The sequence below is a fragment of the Tyto alba genome, unplaced genomic scaffold (genome assembly GCF_018691265.1).
Source record: "Tyto alba isolate M040663 unplaced genomic scaffold, T.alba_DEE_v4.0 Super-Scaffold_22, whole genome shotgun sequence".
Classification (NCBI taxonomy): domain Eukaryota; kingdom Metazoa; phylum Chordata; class Aves; order Strigiformes; family Tytonidae; genus Tyto; species Tyto alba.
The window spans coordinates 39,568,318-39,585,361 of NW_024881296.1; the positions used below are offsets into that span (position 1 = coordinate 39,568,318).

The window sequence follows — 17,044 nt, forward strand, 5'->3', positions numbered from 1 at the left end:
AGCCTAACAATTAAAGGCAAGCACCAAGTGATTATTTTTATAGACAAATTTTGAAATCTGCTCTGTAACTCACCTGTACTTGGGAGTAGCACTTGAGGAAAAAAAAAAAAAAGAAAATATTGCTCTTAATTACTCTGAGAAGAATGGCAGTGTGAATTCCCCCTCTCTCCCTCCAGGCTAAAGTTTTCAAGCAAATCCGTCTGGGTACCTAAGTAGGACCAGCGCATTGAGGGTGGGACGCCTGCTCAAGAGCTTAATTTTTAAGCAACTCGCTGTAAAAATTTCAGTGCCCCACCCTAAGCGATTTGAATCAAATCTTAAGTTTCCTCAAGAGGCAAGACTCTCATACGCTGGATACCTCTGGTCTTAAAAGCAAGATGGAGCCTGGACAGGAGAATCGTACACTGTACATGCTCAGACTGCCTTCCAGTCTTCTTTTTAAAGGCAGAAAAGCCTCCAAATTACCTGGTGCACTGCCCAATTTCTCTAAAAGATGCACAGCGTTACAGAGTCCAGGATCCAGGAAGGTAGTTTTCAAAGCTAGTGCTAACAGCGCACACGACTTTATACAAATTTAGGCAATACTGGCTAGTCCCTTTAAGCTACCAGAGTATCCGTAAAAGAAAGACAACCAAATTATACATTTTATTCACATTTATTTTTCGCTTTTAGTGTGCTCACAGAAAATTAGAACACCTTAAGCAGGAGTTTAATAGCAATTTTTGTAAGCAAAGTTACATTCCATCTCTAAGTCAAATTGGTCAAAGCTTCTCCAGTATTTACAAAAACATGATAGACAAGATGCTACACAAAAAAACCCATTGCATCTGAAGAGTTTTCCTTTATTTTCAAAGACAACTGGAAAAGAAAGCATTGTCTGCTGTAATCAAAAACATACCACAGTATAAACAGTAACCATTCCACTTATCACAGCTTGGTTGAGTTTAAAATTTGTGTTTAAAAGGTCCAAGATGACTGCAGTTTTACAAAAATGGGCAGGGTGGAAAGAGTTGCAAACTTCATGTGCTTCTGGATATCAAGATTTGTTTTTTTGTTTTTTTTTTTTATACAATAGTCACAGTTAAAAACACCCTGCTGGTAATACATAATTACACTTTATTAAGGTCATAAACCAGCAATAAACAATAAAGCCTATACAACTTGTATTTCTACTTAATCACTGACTGATACAGCTAACATGAGATAAGTGAAAAGTTCCTATGGTTTAAATGAATTCCTAAGACTATGATCTCTTTATCTGGGTATTGATTTTTTTTTTTTTTTCCTTTTTCCTTTCCTTCTTAATCAAGACTTGTAGTGTTGTAAACCTTATAGAACATCTGCCTCACAAAATACATCGTAATAACTTTCTTTTAAAAAAAAAAAAAAAAAGACTAACCCCTTACATCATTTCTGGCGGGGCGCGCTCCCGGCGAGGGCTGCGCGCCCCGGGTTCCCCACTGCGGCCCCTGTCACTTCATTTGATATCCCTTATTGACCCACCCATCTCCTTCATATATGGGCATGTCCATAGACCGATCGGGAAAAAGTTTCATAATATGAGGAGAGTTGTGAAAATAATAAAAAAAAAAAAAAAAAAATTAAAAAAAAAAACAAAAACACGAAAACCAAAAAACCCGAACCAACCAAAACAAAACATTAATACTGATGAAAAAAAAATAAAAAAAAATTTAAAAAACCAAAAATATAGAGGGTGGGAGAGGAGGGCGGAGGGGGGCCCCCCCACCGCCCGTTGGAATGGCGGCAACACACAACGGTTTGAGATGGGAGCTGCGGGAGAGGGGGGGGGGGGGGCGGGAGGAAAAAAAAAAAAAACCCAAACAACAAAAAAAAAAAAAGAAACGAGACATCTTTTAAATCAATCCCTGGTTGTAGACAAGTTCTCCGAGACCAGTACCTGGCACCACTCCAACAAACAAACAGGGGGGGTGGGTGGGTGGGTGGGGGGGGGGGGGGGTGGAAGAAAAGTCCGTCGGCGAGGAGGAGGAGGAGGAGGAGGAGGAGGAAGGGAGGAAGGGGGGGGGGGGGGGGTGTGTGGTGTTGGCGAGCCGGCGGCGCTCACTCCGCCGGCTCGGCGGCGGGCCCCTCCGGACTGCTCTCGGAGGGGGGCTCCTGCCGCGCCGCCGCCGGCTCCTCCGCGGGGGCCGCCTCCTGCTCGCCGCTTCCCGCCTCACTCGTGGCGGCGCCGGCCGCCGCCTCCTCCTTCGCCTTCCCCTCCGCCTGTTGCTGCTGCTGCTGCTGCTGCTGCTCTTCCGAAACCGCCGCTACCGGGGCCTCTTCCCCCGCCGCCTTCTCCGCGGCGGCCTCGTCCGATTTGGCCTCCTGCGAGTCCCCCGCCTCCTCCTTCCCCGCCTCGGCGCTGCCGGCGGCGGCCGCGCAGGCCTCCTCGGCGGCCGCCTTGCCCTCCTCGCCGCCCGCCGCCTCAGGGGCCGCCGCCGCCTCCTCCTTCCCGCCCTCCGCGGCGGCGGCGGCGGCGGCGGCGCCTCCCTCGCTCTCGGCGCCCTCGCCGGCCTCCTTCTTGTTCTTCTTGAAGGAGAAGCCGCTGAGCTTAAAGGACTTCTTGAAGGAAAAGCGCTTCTTTTTTTTTTTCGGGGTCTCGCCGCTGGACGAAGGGGTCGCGCCCTCCTCAGTCTTGGGGGAGGACTCGCCCTCCGCCGGGGAGGCCGGCTCGGTGCTCTCCGCCTCGGCCGCCTCCTTCTCGGAGGCGGGTTCCGACGAGGCCGCCTCCTCCTTGCCCGTCTCCTCGGCGGGCGCGCTGCCGTTGGCCTGCACCTCCTCCTTGCCCGCCTCCGCCGCCGCGGGGGAGGCGTCGCCGTTCGCCTTCACGTGGCCGTTCTCCTGCAAGACAGCGACGGGGGTTACCGGCGGGTGCCGAGAGGGGCGGGGAACGGAACGGGCGGCACGCGAGGGGCCTTCCCTCGCCCGCTTTTTGCTTCCAAACCCCCGGGCACGCCGCCGCCGCACACCCCCCCCCCCCGCAATAATCCCCGCCCCGGGCGCCCCCAGCGGCGGGCGGCGGCCGCCAGAGGGCGCCGCGGTTCCACGCAGCGGCGGCGGCTCCGCGCCCCCCCCCGGGCGGGGAGGGGACGGGTAACAAAGCTCGCCCCCCCCCCCCCCCCCCCCCCCGCCGCTGCCCCGCTCCGCCCGGGCGGTGCGGCGAGGCGACCCCCCCCCCACACACACCCCCCCCCCCCCCCGCACCTCTGCCCGCGCCGCATTTGCATCTTCCCGGCGGCCCGGAGCGCGGCTGTGGCCGCCCCGGGAAGGGGGGGGGGGGGTGCCCGCCCCGGGAGGGGGGCACGGCCAGCCCGGCAGCCGGTTCACGCGTGGAGGGAGGGAGGGAGGGAAGGGGGGGGGGGGGGGTGTGTGACAAAAAGGCCGTGCCCCCCCCCCCCCCCCACCACCCCCGGCGGAGCTGCCCCGCGCTCCCGCCGAGCCCCCGGCCCCCGCCGCCACGCAGCCGCCGTCCCGCCGCCACGGCGGGCGTTTCGCGCGAGTGGCAACCGAGCGTCTCCGGGAGGAGGAGGAGGAGGAGGAGGTTAAAGCGGGCAGAAAAGCCGAGCGGTATCGGAGCCTGCCGTTTAAGAGCCGCTGGGACGCTTCACCGTAATACACGAGGGATTAACCGAAAACAAACCTCCCCCCCCCCCCCCAAAAAAAAAAATTAATAACAAAAGCAAAACAAAAAAACAACAACAAAAAAAAGGGAAAAATATGTGCCCCTCTCATCCTTCCCCACCCCCACCCCCCCCGAGCAGGAAAGATAAAGGAACGAATCATTCAAAGCCGAGCCCGTTTAAAAAAAGATAAAGAAATTATTCCTTTGCCTCGAGTTGCAAAGATAAAAGGATCGACCGTATTGTCCATTCAACGTGCCACTGGGGCATCAAAGGAAGAAGAATTAAACAGGATGCGAAAGAGAGTCCGTCCAAGTTGGCTTAAAAAAAGGAGTAGGTTTAATATTTTTTTAATTTCGGGTTTTGCTTTGTTTTGGTTTTTTTTTTTTTTTTTTTTTATTACCTGTCCATTCGCCTTGGATGGAGATGCAGCCACTGCTTCCCCAGGTTTCTCGGCGGAGGCTTCGCCCTTTGCAGCGGTCTTGGAGAACTGGGCACCCATGCTGTCTTATTCAACAAAGAAACTCAACAGATCCAAAAGGAGGGGAAACAAAGAGCGTTGGGTTGGTATAAATACTGGGCGACCAGCAGCAGCAGCAACACACACACACACCAGAGGGGAAAAAAAAAAAAAAAAAAGAGAAGAGAGAACAGAACCGATTATAATGCACTCCTTTTAAAAAATTTAAAGTTGAAGAGATCAAAAAGCAGCAGCACAGGAGGGAGGGGAAAAAAAGGGAGGAAAAAGTCGAGCAAAAAAAAAAAAAAAAAAAAAAAAAAAAAAAAAAAAAAAAGGAGCCCAAGTTTAGTAAAAAGAAGTAATAAAAAATCCCAGATTTGTAGCCGTACTGTAGACAAGGAGAAAATGGAGAAATCTCCCTGGTTGCTAATAAGATGCGGAGTCCAACGCCCAAGTGCACAGATGAATGGGCTTCCCGAGCGGTGACGGCAGCCCTCCGCCCGGCGCCGGCCAATCGCCGCCGCGCCACACAAAGGGGGGCGGGGCCTGGCCGCCCGGCGAACAATGGAGCCGCGATGGCAGCGGTTTGAAATCAGCCCCCCGGCCGATAATGAATGTGCCGCTCCGGCGCGGCGCGGGCGGGCGCGCGGAGCCCCGCGCCGGGTCGCGAACAAAAACACCCCGATAAAGCGGGGCGGGCGGGCAGAAACAATGGTGCCCCCCCCCCCCCCCCCCCACCCCGGGGCGGGGGGGACGCGCCGTGAGGATGAGTGTGAGTTCGTCCCGGCCCCGCCGCCCGCCCCCACCGTGAGAGAGCAACAGATAGTGTGTGTGTGTGTGTGCGTGTGCGTGTGCGAGCCCGGGGCGGGCGGGGGGAGAGGGAAGGAGGAGATTTGCTGCTTTGCCTTTTTTTTTTTTTTTTTTTTTTTTTTTTTTTTTTTTCTTCTTCTTCCCCGGGTTTAATTGGTCGCGATTGTTAAATCGCCCCCCAATTTGGAAGGTATTTGAACCACGTAGATCGGGTTTCGCCAAACGAGATCACGAGTCGAAATTAGTAGGTCTGTAGGCCAGATGTTGCGAACGCCAAAGCAGCGGCGGCAGGAGCCGCTGCCGAAGCAGAAACGGACCCTTCCCCCCCCCCCCCAGCGATATTGGCTTGGAATAAAATATTTCGCGATCAGCCTACGGCTCTAATTAAATTCGGCTGTCTGATTATTCCTGATTTGTGTTTTTAAAGTATTTTCTGAGGCGGTGACCCATTTCAACGTTACATTTCCATGCGCTCAAGCAGTGGGCGAAGCGACATGAGCAGGGAAACATTTTTTGCGCTTTCCCAAACCCCAGCCCCGAGCGTGTATTTACGTTGAATTTAAACCCTCGAATAAGATGTAACCCGAAACTAATGCATGCGAATTAACGGTGATCTCCAGCGCTCAGCAGCGCCCGGGTGGGTGGAATAGCACGGATCTGATTGATTTCCTTTCTCGGGGAGGGGGCGGCGTGTGCGTGGGGCCAGCCCGCTCCCTCCGCGCTGCGATGCGGGAAAGGCTGGCCCCGACCCACCCCACCCCCCCCCCCGGCCCCCCCCTTTTTAAGGAGCAGAAACGAGCGTCAGAACGATCGTGTTGGGGGTCTGTGGTTTTTTGGTTGCTTGCTTTTTTTTTTTTTTTTTTGTGTGTCTGTGTGTGTCTGTGTGTGTGTCGTGTTTCCCCCCCCCCCCCCCCCCCCCCCCAAAACTCGGGTAATCTCCTTCCAAACGCCTCTTGTTTATAAACAAGGAGGTTAAAATCATTCCCATAATGAAGGGCTGCGGAGAGGGGAGGCTCGGCCCAGCCGCCCACCCCCCCCGGCTCCCCCCGCGGCTCCCCCCGGGGCTGGCGGGGCCGGTGGGGCTTTGTGCGGCCGCCTCCGCCTTTCGGGAACCCCGGCGCGGGCAGCCGGTTATTTTCAGCCGGTCCAGAGAATATTTCGCTTACTTGGAGGCAAAAGGGGCATTTGGTTGGTGGTTGTTGTGGGTTTGGTTTCTTGTTTTGTTTTTTTTTTTTTTTTTTTGTTTTTTTTTTTTTTGTTGTTTTTTTTTTTTTTTCGGGGGGGTGGGGGGAATGGAGCACCTCCCTCCCCCCCCCCCCCCCCCCCGCCCCCCGCCGCATTTCACGCACAGCTCCGCCGATCCCTTTGTCTCGGCCGCCCAACCCGCTGCAGCGGCCTCCCGCTCCCCCGCGGGGCTTCTTCCCCCTTTCCACCCGCGGCCGCGCACGCCGCGCCGGCAACACCCGCACCCCCCCCCCTTCCCCCCGGGGGGGGGGCGGCCGCTGGCCCCGCCGGGGTGAGCACCCGCGGGTGGGGGGCGGGGGGTGCCTGGGGTGCCGCCGCCTCGTCCCGGGGCTCCCTCTGGGGGTCCCTCACCCGTCCCCCTCCTCCCCCGGGAGGGCGTGGGGGGAGCGGTGTACGGAGGAGGGCACGGGCGGCAGAAGGGGATGGGTGGGTGGGTGGAAGGATGGATGGAGGGATGGAAGGGTGGGTGGAGGGATGGAGGGATGGAGGGATGGAAGGGTGGATGGAAGGATGGAAGGATGGATGGATGGATGGATGGATGGATGGATGGATGGATGGATGGATGGATGGATGGATGGATGGATGGAAGGATGGAGGGATGGAAGGATGGAAGGATGGAGGGATGGAGGGATGGAGGGATGGAAGGATGGATGGAGGGATGGAAGGATGGAGGGATGGAAGGATGGATGGATGGATGGATGGATGGATGGATGGATGGATGGATGGATGGATGGATGGAAGGATGGAGGGATGGAAGTATGGAAGGATGGAGGGATGGAAGGATGGAGGGATGGAAGGATGGAGGGATGGATGGATGGAGGGATGGATGGATGGAGGGATGGATGGAAGGATGGAGGGATGGAGGGATGGAAGGATGGAGGGATGGAAGGATGGAGGGATGGAAGGATGGATGGAAGGATGGAGGGATGGAGGGATGGAAGGATGGAGGGATGGAAGGATGGATGGATGGAAGGATGGAGGGATGGATGGAGGGATGGAAGGATGGAGGGAGGGATGGAAGGATGGAGGGATGGATGGAAGGATGGAAGGATGGATGGATGGAAGGATGGAGGGATGGATGGCGAGAGCTGCGGAGGGGCTCACCCTGTGGAGACACGACCATGGGGCACGGACAGCCAGACAGCTTCCTCCTCCGTGATTCTCCTCCACTTCCCGAGGGGACTCCACGCGAGGTGTTTTCTCTGCTCCTTTTAATCTGGATGCTAAGCAGATCGTGATTTTGTTATTCCTGCTTTGGGGCTGTCTATTTTTTGGGTTTGCCTTTTTTTTGTTTGTTGGGTTTGTTTTGTTGGGGCTTTTTGCTGTTGTTGTTTTTTGGTTGGGTTTTTTTTGTTTGTTTGGTTGGTTTTTTTTTTTTTTTTTTGACACTGGTTGAAGTAACAGACCGCCTGAGAAGACCTGCTGGAAGACCACGACAGGACTTCACCATCAGTATCAGAAGTCATCTGTCCACCTTGCACGGGGCTATGCGATTTCACCTGCATGGGCATATACAGTTTTGCTTTCCACCGTAGCTACATCGGAATTGCAAAGTAGTGTCACTGGAAAATTTCACAGAATGACTGTGGGAGTTCTGACGGCGTATGCTTTGCATTATGCTTTTGATATGTTTTTCAACCATTTCAATGTTTTACAACTTTAAGAGATATATATATATATTAAAAAAAAAAAAAAAAAAGAGGCAGAAAAAAAAGCGCCTTTACTGATGTTATTCTACATGCTTATTTCCACAAGTTCTTCTGCAGAGTCTCTGGACAAGCAGGAAATCTGGGATAGACGTGTAGTCCCGCTGTCAGTCCCAGTGTACTACAACCTGGACAGCTATCTCTGCTTTCTAAGCCAAACCCTTGAACTTGAGGTGCAAATACAGGATTTAACCCCTTGACTGACCTCTTGAGCCCACCAGTTACCAGGCTGCTCCCTGTCACGCCACACCTTTAAGCACCATGCGAACAGATATGCTGGAGGGGAGATTCCTCATTCTTAAACTTGCACTTTACTCGAGTTCCTGATCTTTTAATCTTCTTCCAAGAGGAAAAAAAAAAAAAAAAGAAAGAAAAAAAAAAAAAAAAAAAAGAGAAAACCCCCAAACAATCCCTCATTGGTGTATTGCAACAGGACTAATCAGATGTGAACGTGAAAATACCAATTTTCTACAGTGCCTTCCACACGAAAAGTTGTTCCAGTATTTCTTTGGCAGGAACAAGGATGTACCAGTATAAAGATGTTTGCGCATAGACTGTTGGAGATTTAGTGTCTGAGAAAAGTGGTACCATCGTTAAGTGTATTTGTGTTAGGGCTTTTACCACGATAGCCGTGACAGCAAAAAAAATCACGGCCCCCATGTGGCGTGGGTGATGATATTTCCTAAGAACGTGAAAGCCATGACCGAGAGACTGCTCTGAGGAGCCCAAAAATGAACAAGCAGAGACAGGGCTGGGGGGCTGTTCTCAGGGGGGTGGCAGAATTCGCCTCCCCTAGTCCCAGCCAAGGCGAAGGGCCCCGCCGCAGCCGATTTCACGCCGCACCCCCCGGATGAAGCTGCCTTTCCGCAGCACTTCCAAAACGTGACTCCCCTCGGCACGTTTTGCCTGAGATTATTTTCATCCTCTACCTTTTGGGAAGGGGAAGACTGAGGTGCGGACGGTTCGTACGGTGCTGCCCAGCAAACCACCATCCCGGCTGACTCAGAGCCATTAATGCCCGGCTGTGACTTCATGATCATTAACACCGAATTTGTCCCCCTCAGCTACGACTTTATCGGGCACGAACACAAATCCCACTGTCAAGCTAGCCAGGGATAAGCAAGGTATATAGGGTTTACATCAACTTTCCTCTGACCTTCTGGGGGGAGGCGAGAAAAAAAGGTCGCTGGCTTTCGGCCCAAGAGCAGCTGAAGCCAAGTTGCCCCTGGGAAGCGTCTGGCCACAGGTGGAGCAACAGCTGAACGCGGTGCCACGCTCTGGGTTACGTGGCTAGGGAAATCCTGACCCCCCCTCAGGTCCTCCCCAGCTGCAGTTTGCCACCCGAGGAAAGCATGGCTTCCGACTCCCCAACCACCCATCCCACTAATTTTTTTATTATTTGTGTGTGGGGGTTATCCCCGATACCGTATAAAACATTCCTTGTCATCCATTCCTGAAAGGCAGGTAAATGAAACGTTACTTTTATTTGACAGCTCAGGAAAAAGGAGAAAGCAGCTAAATAACAGCTCCCTGCTGGTCTGGCAGCTGCTCTCCGGAGCCCCAGGAAAACCTACCAGTGACACTCACCCTCAGCTAAGGTAAAAGCACAACCATGAACATGTTTTAACTCCTGCTAAATTTTGAAACTTTTAAAAACGTGTCCTAACTTGCCGTACGTAGACGGGACAAATACAAATGTATTTTAACACGTTTGCTGGCAAATGCACTAAAATGCAACACACCCTGTCAACGCTGAGAATTTGAAAACATGTTAATTAAAAGTTTTCACTGACACTTTTTTTTTTTTTTTTTTTTTTTAAATACACCTTTATCCTCGTCCAGGCAAGCCTTTAAAGAAAGTGAATCTAAGAGCGGTTTTGAGAGCTGGAATTCGGTGTTTACCGAAATCCTGAAACAGTGTGTGCTTTCTGGTGTTCCCGTTGTGCCTCTCCCCTGGGCTCGCTGAGCTCGGAGGAGTTGCTGGGAACCCTCCATGTGTCCTGGGGTGCGCGGAGACTTTTCCTCAGTGCAGGGAGGGCAGCGTGCAAAGCAAAAATGATAATCATAGTTTACGCCGAGAGATAATGTTCCCCGTATGCCAATCTACCCCAAAGCCCTTTCTTCTCTTGTCCTGGTCATTATGGAGAAACAGTGTAACATACGCATAGGAAAAAAAGCATCTTGCTTTCCCAGGAGCTGTCAGGTTGGGACAGTGAAGGAATCTCATTCTTGTTTTAATCTGCGTATTCTTTTTGATAACGAGAGAACAGGACAATATGATCCAAATACCGTTAAAGGTTTCAAGTTCTGCAACTGAATTCAGATTGGCAGAATAGTTGCGCCTTTTTCTGTTTCCGAGAAGAGTATTTCATGATGTCCTAATCAGTGCTGCGGTTTCTTACGAGCGCATCGCTTCAGTTTCTTCAAGCCTTCCTCCAGTTTGGTGCAATGCTATCGAAAGCTTTTAACCTTTATGTCACTCACAACCATTACAAGCCCTTTACTAATATTTGCCAAGCTGTTATTAACTGAATACATTCAACAATGTTTGTTAAATAGGATCCAGACTGTTTGAATGTCTGGTGTGCTGGGAAACTGAAAACTTAACAGAACTTCTATATTTTTAAGATATCACACTATTTGTCTTTCTCATATCTAATAAAAAAATATCTGTCAACTAACTAGATAACCAACCTCCAGTAATGAAGCTAGTTACTTCTGGGAAAAGAAAAAAAAAAACAACAAAAACCACCAACACACACACACACACACCCCTCAAAAAAAAATCCTGACCCACAGACTAAAATCAAGAAGAAGAAAACCCAACAACAAACCCAACCCAAACCAAACAAAAATTCCTTAGATCGTACAAAAGCAAAAACACTCCGGTAAAGCTCAAGCCCCTCCTTTAAGAGCAGTCACAGCAAGAAACAACAACAGGGAAGGTGCAAATGTACCACTAAATGCCTGGTCCCTGCTATACCCTGCTTCTGCTTTAAAGAACCACATCTCAGCAGCAGAGAAAGGGCACTGGGGGCTCGGTAAGTGGACAAAAAAATTGGAGATACTGCAGGAGCCCTGCGGTAGGGAGTTGTAAACATTTTATGTCCCTCAGTTGGAAGGATAAATACTGCTCAGGCTGTAGCTCCCCAACTGTGATACCCCAGCGCTGCCACGGTCCTTTGCTTTCCTCTGCCCTCCTGATAAGTCATTTTAGAGAGTTAAACCAGCAGAAAACTATTCTCCCTCTTCCTCTCTCTCTCTCCATTTTTTTTTTTTTTTTTTTATTATTTTTTTTCCCTCCTCCCCTTTCTGTGTGTGTGTGTGTGGGGAGGGAAGGGTAGTTTCCTGCTAGTTGAGCTTCTGTAACTCTTGGTGTGGCCGGACAGGCAGCAGCGATGACAAGCAGGTGATAACCTGGTGGTTCGGCACGAAGTTAAGCTGCAGTTCCAATGACATTTGCTCCCAACGGCACCACTGCCTCACTCCATCCCCCCTTTCCTGCCACTTCTGTTCGTTTCCATTTCCACACTCCTCCTTCGGTTCTGCTGGGAGGACGGATCTACATCAAAAACACCCAATAACCAGGTGTTCATTGGAACGGCACTGACAGGTGATGCCTCAGCAGGGTTTTTTGAAAGACCACGTGAAGCTTTAATGACGAGTGCTTTCTGTCATGTGGCTACAGCGTTTTTGAGGAACGAGCCAGCCTGGTTTTTATGAATTCCATCTAGATTGGGGGGGGAGAAGGAGGGCAAGAGGGAGTGGGCAGGACTTAAATAAGAGTGGAACCACGTACAATCACGCTGAAAAGTGTCACAGGGTGTGAAACGAAACTGATGGCCCCAGCTAAACAGAAGCCACCTAAAAATAGGAAATAGGAAGAATTTGTGCTTGCCTAAGAGAATTGGTTTCCTGATATTTGATTGCTGTGAATTGAAACCGATTTAGGGCAAAATCCAGCAAGAGGAGGGCTTGGGGTTGTGGACTTACCAATGTCCACGTCAGGCGCCTAGGCTCTCCCTGGGGCTGGGGCTGCGAGGAGAAAGCCGAGTGCCAAAGTCTGTAATTTGCCCAGCCAGCAGGTAGAGGCTGGTACCCTGAGTCTGGTCTTATGATTCTCATTGCCTGAACAAATACATTGTAGCCATAAGGTGCAAAAAGCTAAGCCAGTATAAGTTTATTATTATTAATGTATTATTATCGTTATTATCATTTATTATTATCATTTATTATTATTATTATTATTATTATTATTATTATTATTATTATTATTATTATTATTATTATTATTATTATTATTATTATTATTATTATTATTATTATTATTATTATTATTATTATTATTATTCTCAGCTCAGGAAGACTGTTTGCTTCAGGTAGCTGGAATGAATACAAGGCAGTGCATCCCAGTCAACTTGGCAGAAATGCGTGTGACCCGTACTTTCGGGTGCCCTAGTAGGGTACAGATTTGCTATCAGTGGTCATATAATCCCCAGCTACACAGAAATACGCGCCTGAAATAGGAAAGCTGAAGCATTTGTGCCCGTCTCAGGGATTTGAATTCCTCATATTTGATGGTAGAGAAGTACATCCCTTCACTTGGGAGCCGGCGCTCTGACCTCTCTCCTGCCATGAGGTTCTTTAGCCCCTTTGAAAGCTTAAGAGGCAGTCCCCTTTCATCCAGCAGCTCAGTGGTGGGGCTCAGGAAACACGGGTTTAATTCCCACCTAAGAAAAACTGAATCCCTTCATTTACCTCCTCCTGCTTTTCCCATCAAGTTCTAGGGTGAGGGAGCGTGAGCACAAATGTTTCCATTTTCTCTCGCTGAAGCTGCTCAGCAAACGATTTCAGAGTAACTCTTTGGCATGGAGAATTGCATAGTAATTGCTCCAAAAAAGCAGCACGATTCTGAACGCTAATTGTTCAGCATACTTGCCTGGGAGCGGGAGACAGCTTGCCTCAGGTCCTTGCTCCACTGAAAATGCTGCGGGTTTATAGTTTCTAGCTCCTAGAACAAGCAAGGGCTGGCACCCAGAGTCCGGTTGCTAGCAGTCTGACCCAGTGATTACAATACGCGGTTGCGGCCCCTTTTTTTTTTTTTTTCTTATTCTTCAGCCCTCGAATAATCTTTGCAAAGTGGAACGACCTGAGCAGAGGGAGCTGGTGTGCCCCAGCACTGCCGCGCTGCCGGGCTTGCGCCGCGGGTGGGAGAGGGCTGTGTGCCACGGCCCCTTCCTTACCAGGCGCAGGACCTCCTTCACGTGCAAGGTGGGGCAGAGCCATCGTGAGCATCGGTTGCAGAGCCAACGTGAGCATCGGTTGCTCCGGGCATCACACGAGCAGAGAACTCCTCAGTGTCTCTCCGGGGAAGGGCCTTGGGCAGCCGCTTCCGAAGCGCTTCGCAGACGGGGCGGCTGAGGTGGGGCACGGTCCTTTGGTTGGGCACCTCGGGGCGGGGGGGGGAACCTCTGGCTTCTTCTCTCCGCTGGCATTTTGAAAAGCAGGGGCAGATCTCGCCTTCCAGATGGAGTTCCTGGGCCGAGTCTGATGAATTCAGCAACTGAATGACAGTTTTCAATTCTCAGTTTGGCTTCGGACAACCAAAATCCCCAAATCTACAAATGTTCTTTTGTAGATTTAGCTACAGTTTGTTAAGCCCGCAACAGAGAGACAGGTTCGTTGATGCTTCATATTAGATATGTCACACTTCCCATGTTTATATTTTTTTTTTTTCTTTGCATTGTCACTGGGAAAGAATTAATCAGACTATTCAGAATATAATCCCAGTATTATGTACTCATCACAATTTTATTTTGGTTTACATTCTGTCTAAACATTTTCATATTATAAATTGTTTATTCTATGCGTATTGTGTCTTTTAACACCTTGCTTTTCATAGTAACCTGATGCAAAAGGATTAAGTTCATACCCAGTTCTACAAACCCCTAGAAGAGTCCACTTTATACAGCAAGTCCAGTCGCCACTAGGAATATGGATATGTAGTACAAGAGCCACCAACTGAAGTTTAATAGGTAAGAGAAATTACTGTTTGCACATTGAGGGGGCTGGTCCAACCTCTCAGTGTAAGAAATAGGTAATGAAGGTTCTTTTTTTTTTTTTTAAACAGCAGCTTTAGAAGTTTGCTGTATAACTGTTCCTGCAGCCACATACTGATTTTTGAATATGTAGCAATCGTGACAACTGAGAGGTCATTTTCGTAGCCAACTTTGCAAGAAACCACAGCTGCGAGGCTCAAAGGCTGCAGGCTGCAGGTCAGTAAATGAAGGGTTGTTAGACCAAATGAGTTAACAATTACAGATTCACCTGTTTGATTTGGAATAGCGCACGCGCGCAATGCGGGAGACAGGAGGGGATATTGGCGAAGTAACTAGTTTAAGACGGGGGGAATTTGTATACATATTTTTGCCCTGTGGCAAACTGCCTGTGTGACTGAGGTAAGTCTCTGTAGGAGTATCTGCCCTGCGGACAAGGGTGCTGGGTTGAGGCACTAGCTGTAGTACATCTTGTGATGGATGTTGGAAGCAGACATGGAGATAAGTACAGGTGAACTGCGTCCACGTCTTGGTGAAGAAAATTTTTCTGCCTTGAACTCTCTGTGTCTGTGCTGAGAAACGCACCTTGTACCCGGGCTGGTATCAACTCACCGTCAAGCAAAGGTAACAGGAGGGCTGCACGGATGAACAAGAAGCTCCCGACTGAACTCAGACATGAAAAGGAAGCGTGCAAGAGGCAGAAGCAGGTGGCCCAGGAACAGTACAGCCACAGTGCGCAGGGATGGGCTTAGAAAAGCCAAAGCCCACCTGGAGTTGAATCTGGTGAGGGATGAGAAGGGCTTCTACGTGTACAACAGCAGCAAAAGGAAAACTGGGGAAAATGTGGGCCCGCTGTTGAATGAAGCACCTGGTGACAAAGGATACAGAAGAGACCAAGGTACTGCATGCCTTCTTCAGCCCGGTCTTCCCTGGTAAGACCAGCTTTCAGGAACACCAGGCCTCTGACACCAAAGGGTGGAAGAGGGAACAAGGAAGAATCACCCTTGTTGGAGGAGGACCCCGTTGAAAAGAACGTATAAACAGGCTCAATGTATAGGAGCCCATGGGATCTGACGGGAGGTACCTGCAAGGGTCGAGGGAGCTGCCTGATGTCACTGCTGGTTATCTTTGAAATGTTGTGGTGATGGGGACAGCATCCCGAGGACTGGAAAGAAGCAGCTATCACTCCGATCACCAAGAGGGGAAAGAAGAAGAATCTGGTGAACTACGGGCTGGTCAGCGTCCCCTCAGTTGCCAAAGAAAGACTGTGGAGTCTCCATCCTTGGAGATTTTCAAAATCTGGACACAGTCCTGGGCAACTGGCTCTAGGTGGGCTTGCTTGAGCAGGGGGCTCGGGCCAAATTATCCCCAGAGGAACCTTCCTACCACAGCCGTGCTGTGATTCCGCGTGATTTGGTGTGTGATACTGTTTTTCACACTGCCTTGGCTATGCCTGTGCTCACTTCAGTTACAAGACATCACATTCCAGTGACCTTGTGCCTCAGTTAAATGTTTTATGGAACATGAATATTAATACACCCCCTTAAGTGACTTGGAAGAATAAATATGCCAAAGATGTGAAGTGTTTTCAGTGAATGGGGCATACAAATGCCTTCTGTACACATTTATAGGACTGAGAAACTTTACAATCTTTTTTCCCCGGTACAGTACAAATTACATTAAAGTCTGAGAAAACAATATCTGTAATAATGTTCTTGAAACTAGGTCCTAGGAAGCTGAGAAAATCATAGGTTTAATGTGAACCCCTGCCTGTGTAAGTTCCCATGCGTTCTGTGACGCTATGTGGGAGTCTATAGAGAGCAGATGAAGCGGTGTCATAGTAATTTCTGTTTATTCCTTTTAAATTATACTTTCTCACACTTTAGGAAAGGTCTCCCGTTTCCCCCCATGCAGCTATAAAAGGCTGGCTTCAGCCTGTTTAGGCTCAAGCCGCGCATGCGGTCTTTTATTGACAAAAGCAGATGGCGATTCCCCCCCCCGGCCCCGGCCCGTTTCTTTCTCTCTGGCCGGCACGTGAAACACGGAGCCTGCCGGAGGACACGCCGTCCCACCACGCCAGCCTCGGCCTGCTCCCCTCACAGAGGAGGGCCCGGGCCCTGCCTGCCCGGGAGGGATCTGAATGACTGGAAACTATTTCACATTTGCCTTTAGAGCTATTTTGACAATCTTCAGCTGTATCCTTTATTTCTTCCTTCTCAGCATGTAGATGTCCTTTTTATAGCAGCTACCCTTACAGAATTTATAGTTCTCTTTTCTTAAAGGCTCTCGTTCCACTTCCTCTTTTTTTTTATTTAAGTCAGTCCCTTTTCGTCTCCTGGGTATACCACGCTGCACAAAATGTATGCATTCAAGCAGTGAAATCTCGGGCCTTCCCAAATTATCTCATGATGCTGGCCCCTGTCATCCAGTTCTTAATCTTCAAAGCGGCAATTATGTCTTTTTTGTCATACTGCCTCTCACGCTTATGAGGAGCTCCACAAAATGTATTATTATCTTCCTTTTATGCTTCCTTAAACCCCCTCCTTTGCTATTACACCTACCGGTGCAGAGCAACGACTGGTTACTCCGTTTCTATTTTTCCTCCTTGGATTTATTGGTAGTTATTTGGAGTCTGAAATCTCCGTGAGATCAGACCTATCTCTGCGGCCTGACATTGCCTTATCAGTTAGCACAAGGACAGAAAAAGTGCAAATTTAAGCCTCTGAGGTGCTTTAATCTTGGCAGTCCCTGAGCAGAGTTCCCCTTTCTGCGTCTTACTCAGCATTGCTAGGGAGGATGTGCAGCTCACTCGGTGTGTGGGCATAAAGCCTGTAAAGAGCTTTGGAGCAACAACTGGTTTGACAGAGCACATGCAAGGAACAATTTATCTTTCATTCTTAGATCCCCATACATCACGGGCATTTTAATGTATTTTTTTTTTTTTACCTCTGTCAGTATTTTTAGATTGCTTTTCATATGGATATGTTCAACACTATTTCTTTCAGAACCATCTCCATTTAAATTTTTCAACCGTGTACAAAGAAAAATTTTTGAAATGGACTAATAAAGCTTCTGACTCATTTAAATGCTTATAAGGCTAATATTACATTCACAGTACTAAAAAATACT

The 17,044-nt window shown here is 49.7% G+C and overlaps 1 protein-coding gene across 1 annotated transcript; it reads right to left on the reverse strand.

The window, feature by feature from the left end:
• Positions 1-639: 639 nt before the first annotated feature.
• MARCKS (myristoylated alanine rich protein kinase C substrate) lies at positions 640-4,944 on the reverse strand. The gene is made up of 3 exons (XM_042796106.1): positions 4,488-4,944; positions 4,042-4,214; positions 640-2,859 (listed from the first exon to the last, which is right to left on the reverse strand). Exons 2-3 carry the CDS (start codon positions 4,138-4,140, stop codon positions 2,080-2,082), a joined length of 879 nt encoding a protein of 292 aa, XP_042652040.1. The 5' UTR covers positions 4,141-4,214; positions 4,488-4,944; the 3' UTR covers positions 640-2,079.
• Positions 4,945-17,044: the final 12,100 nt, after the last annotated feature.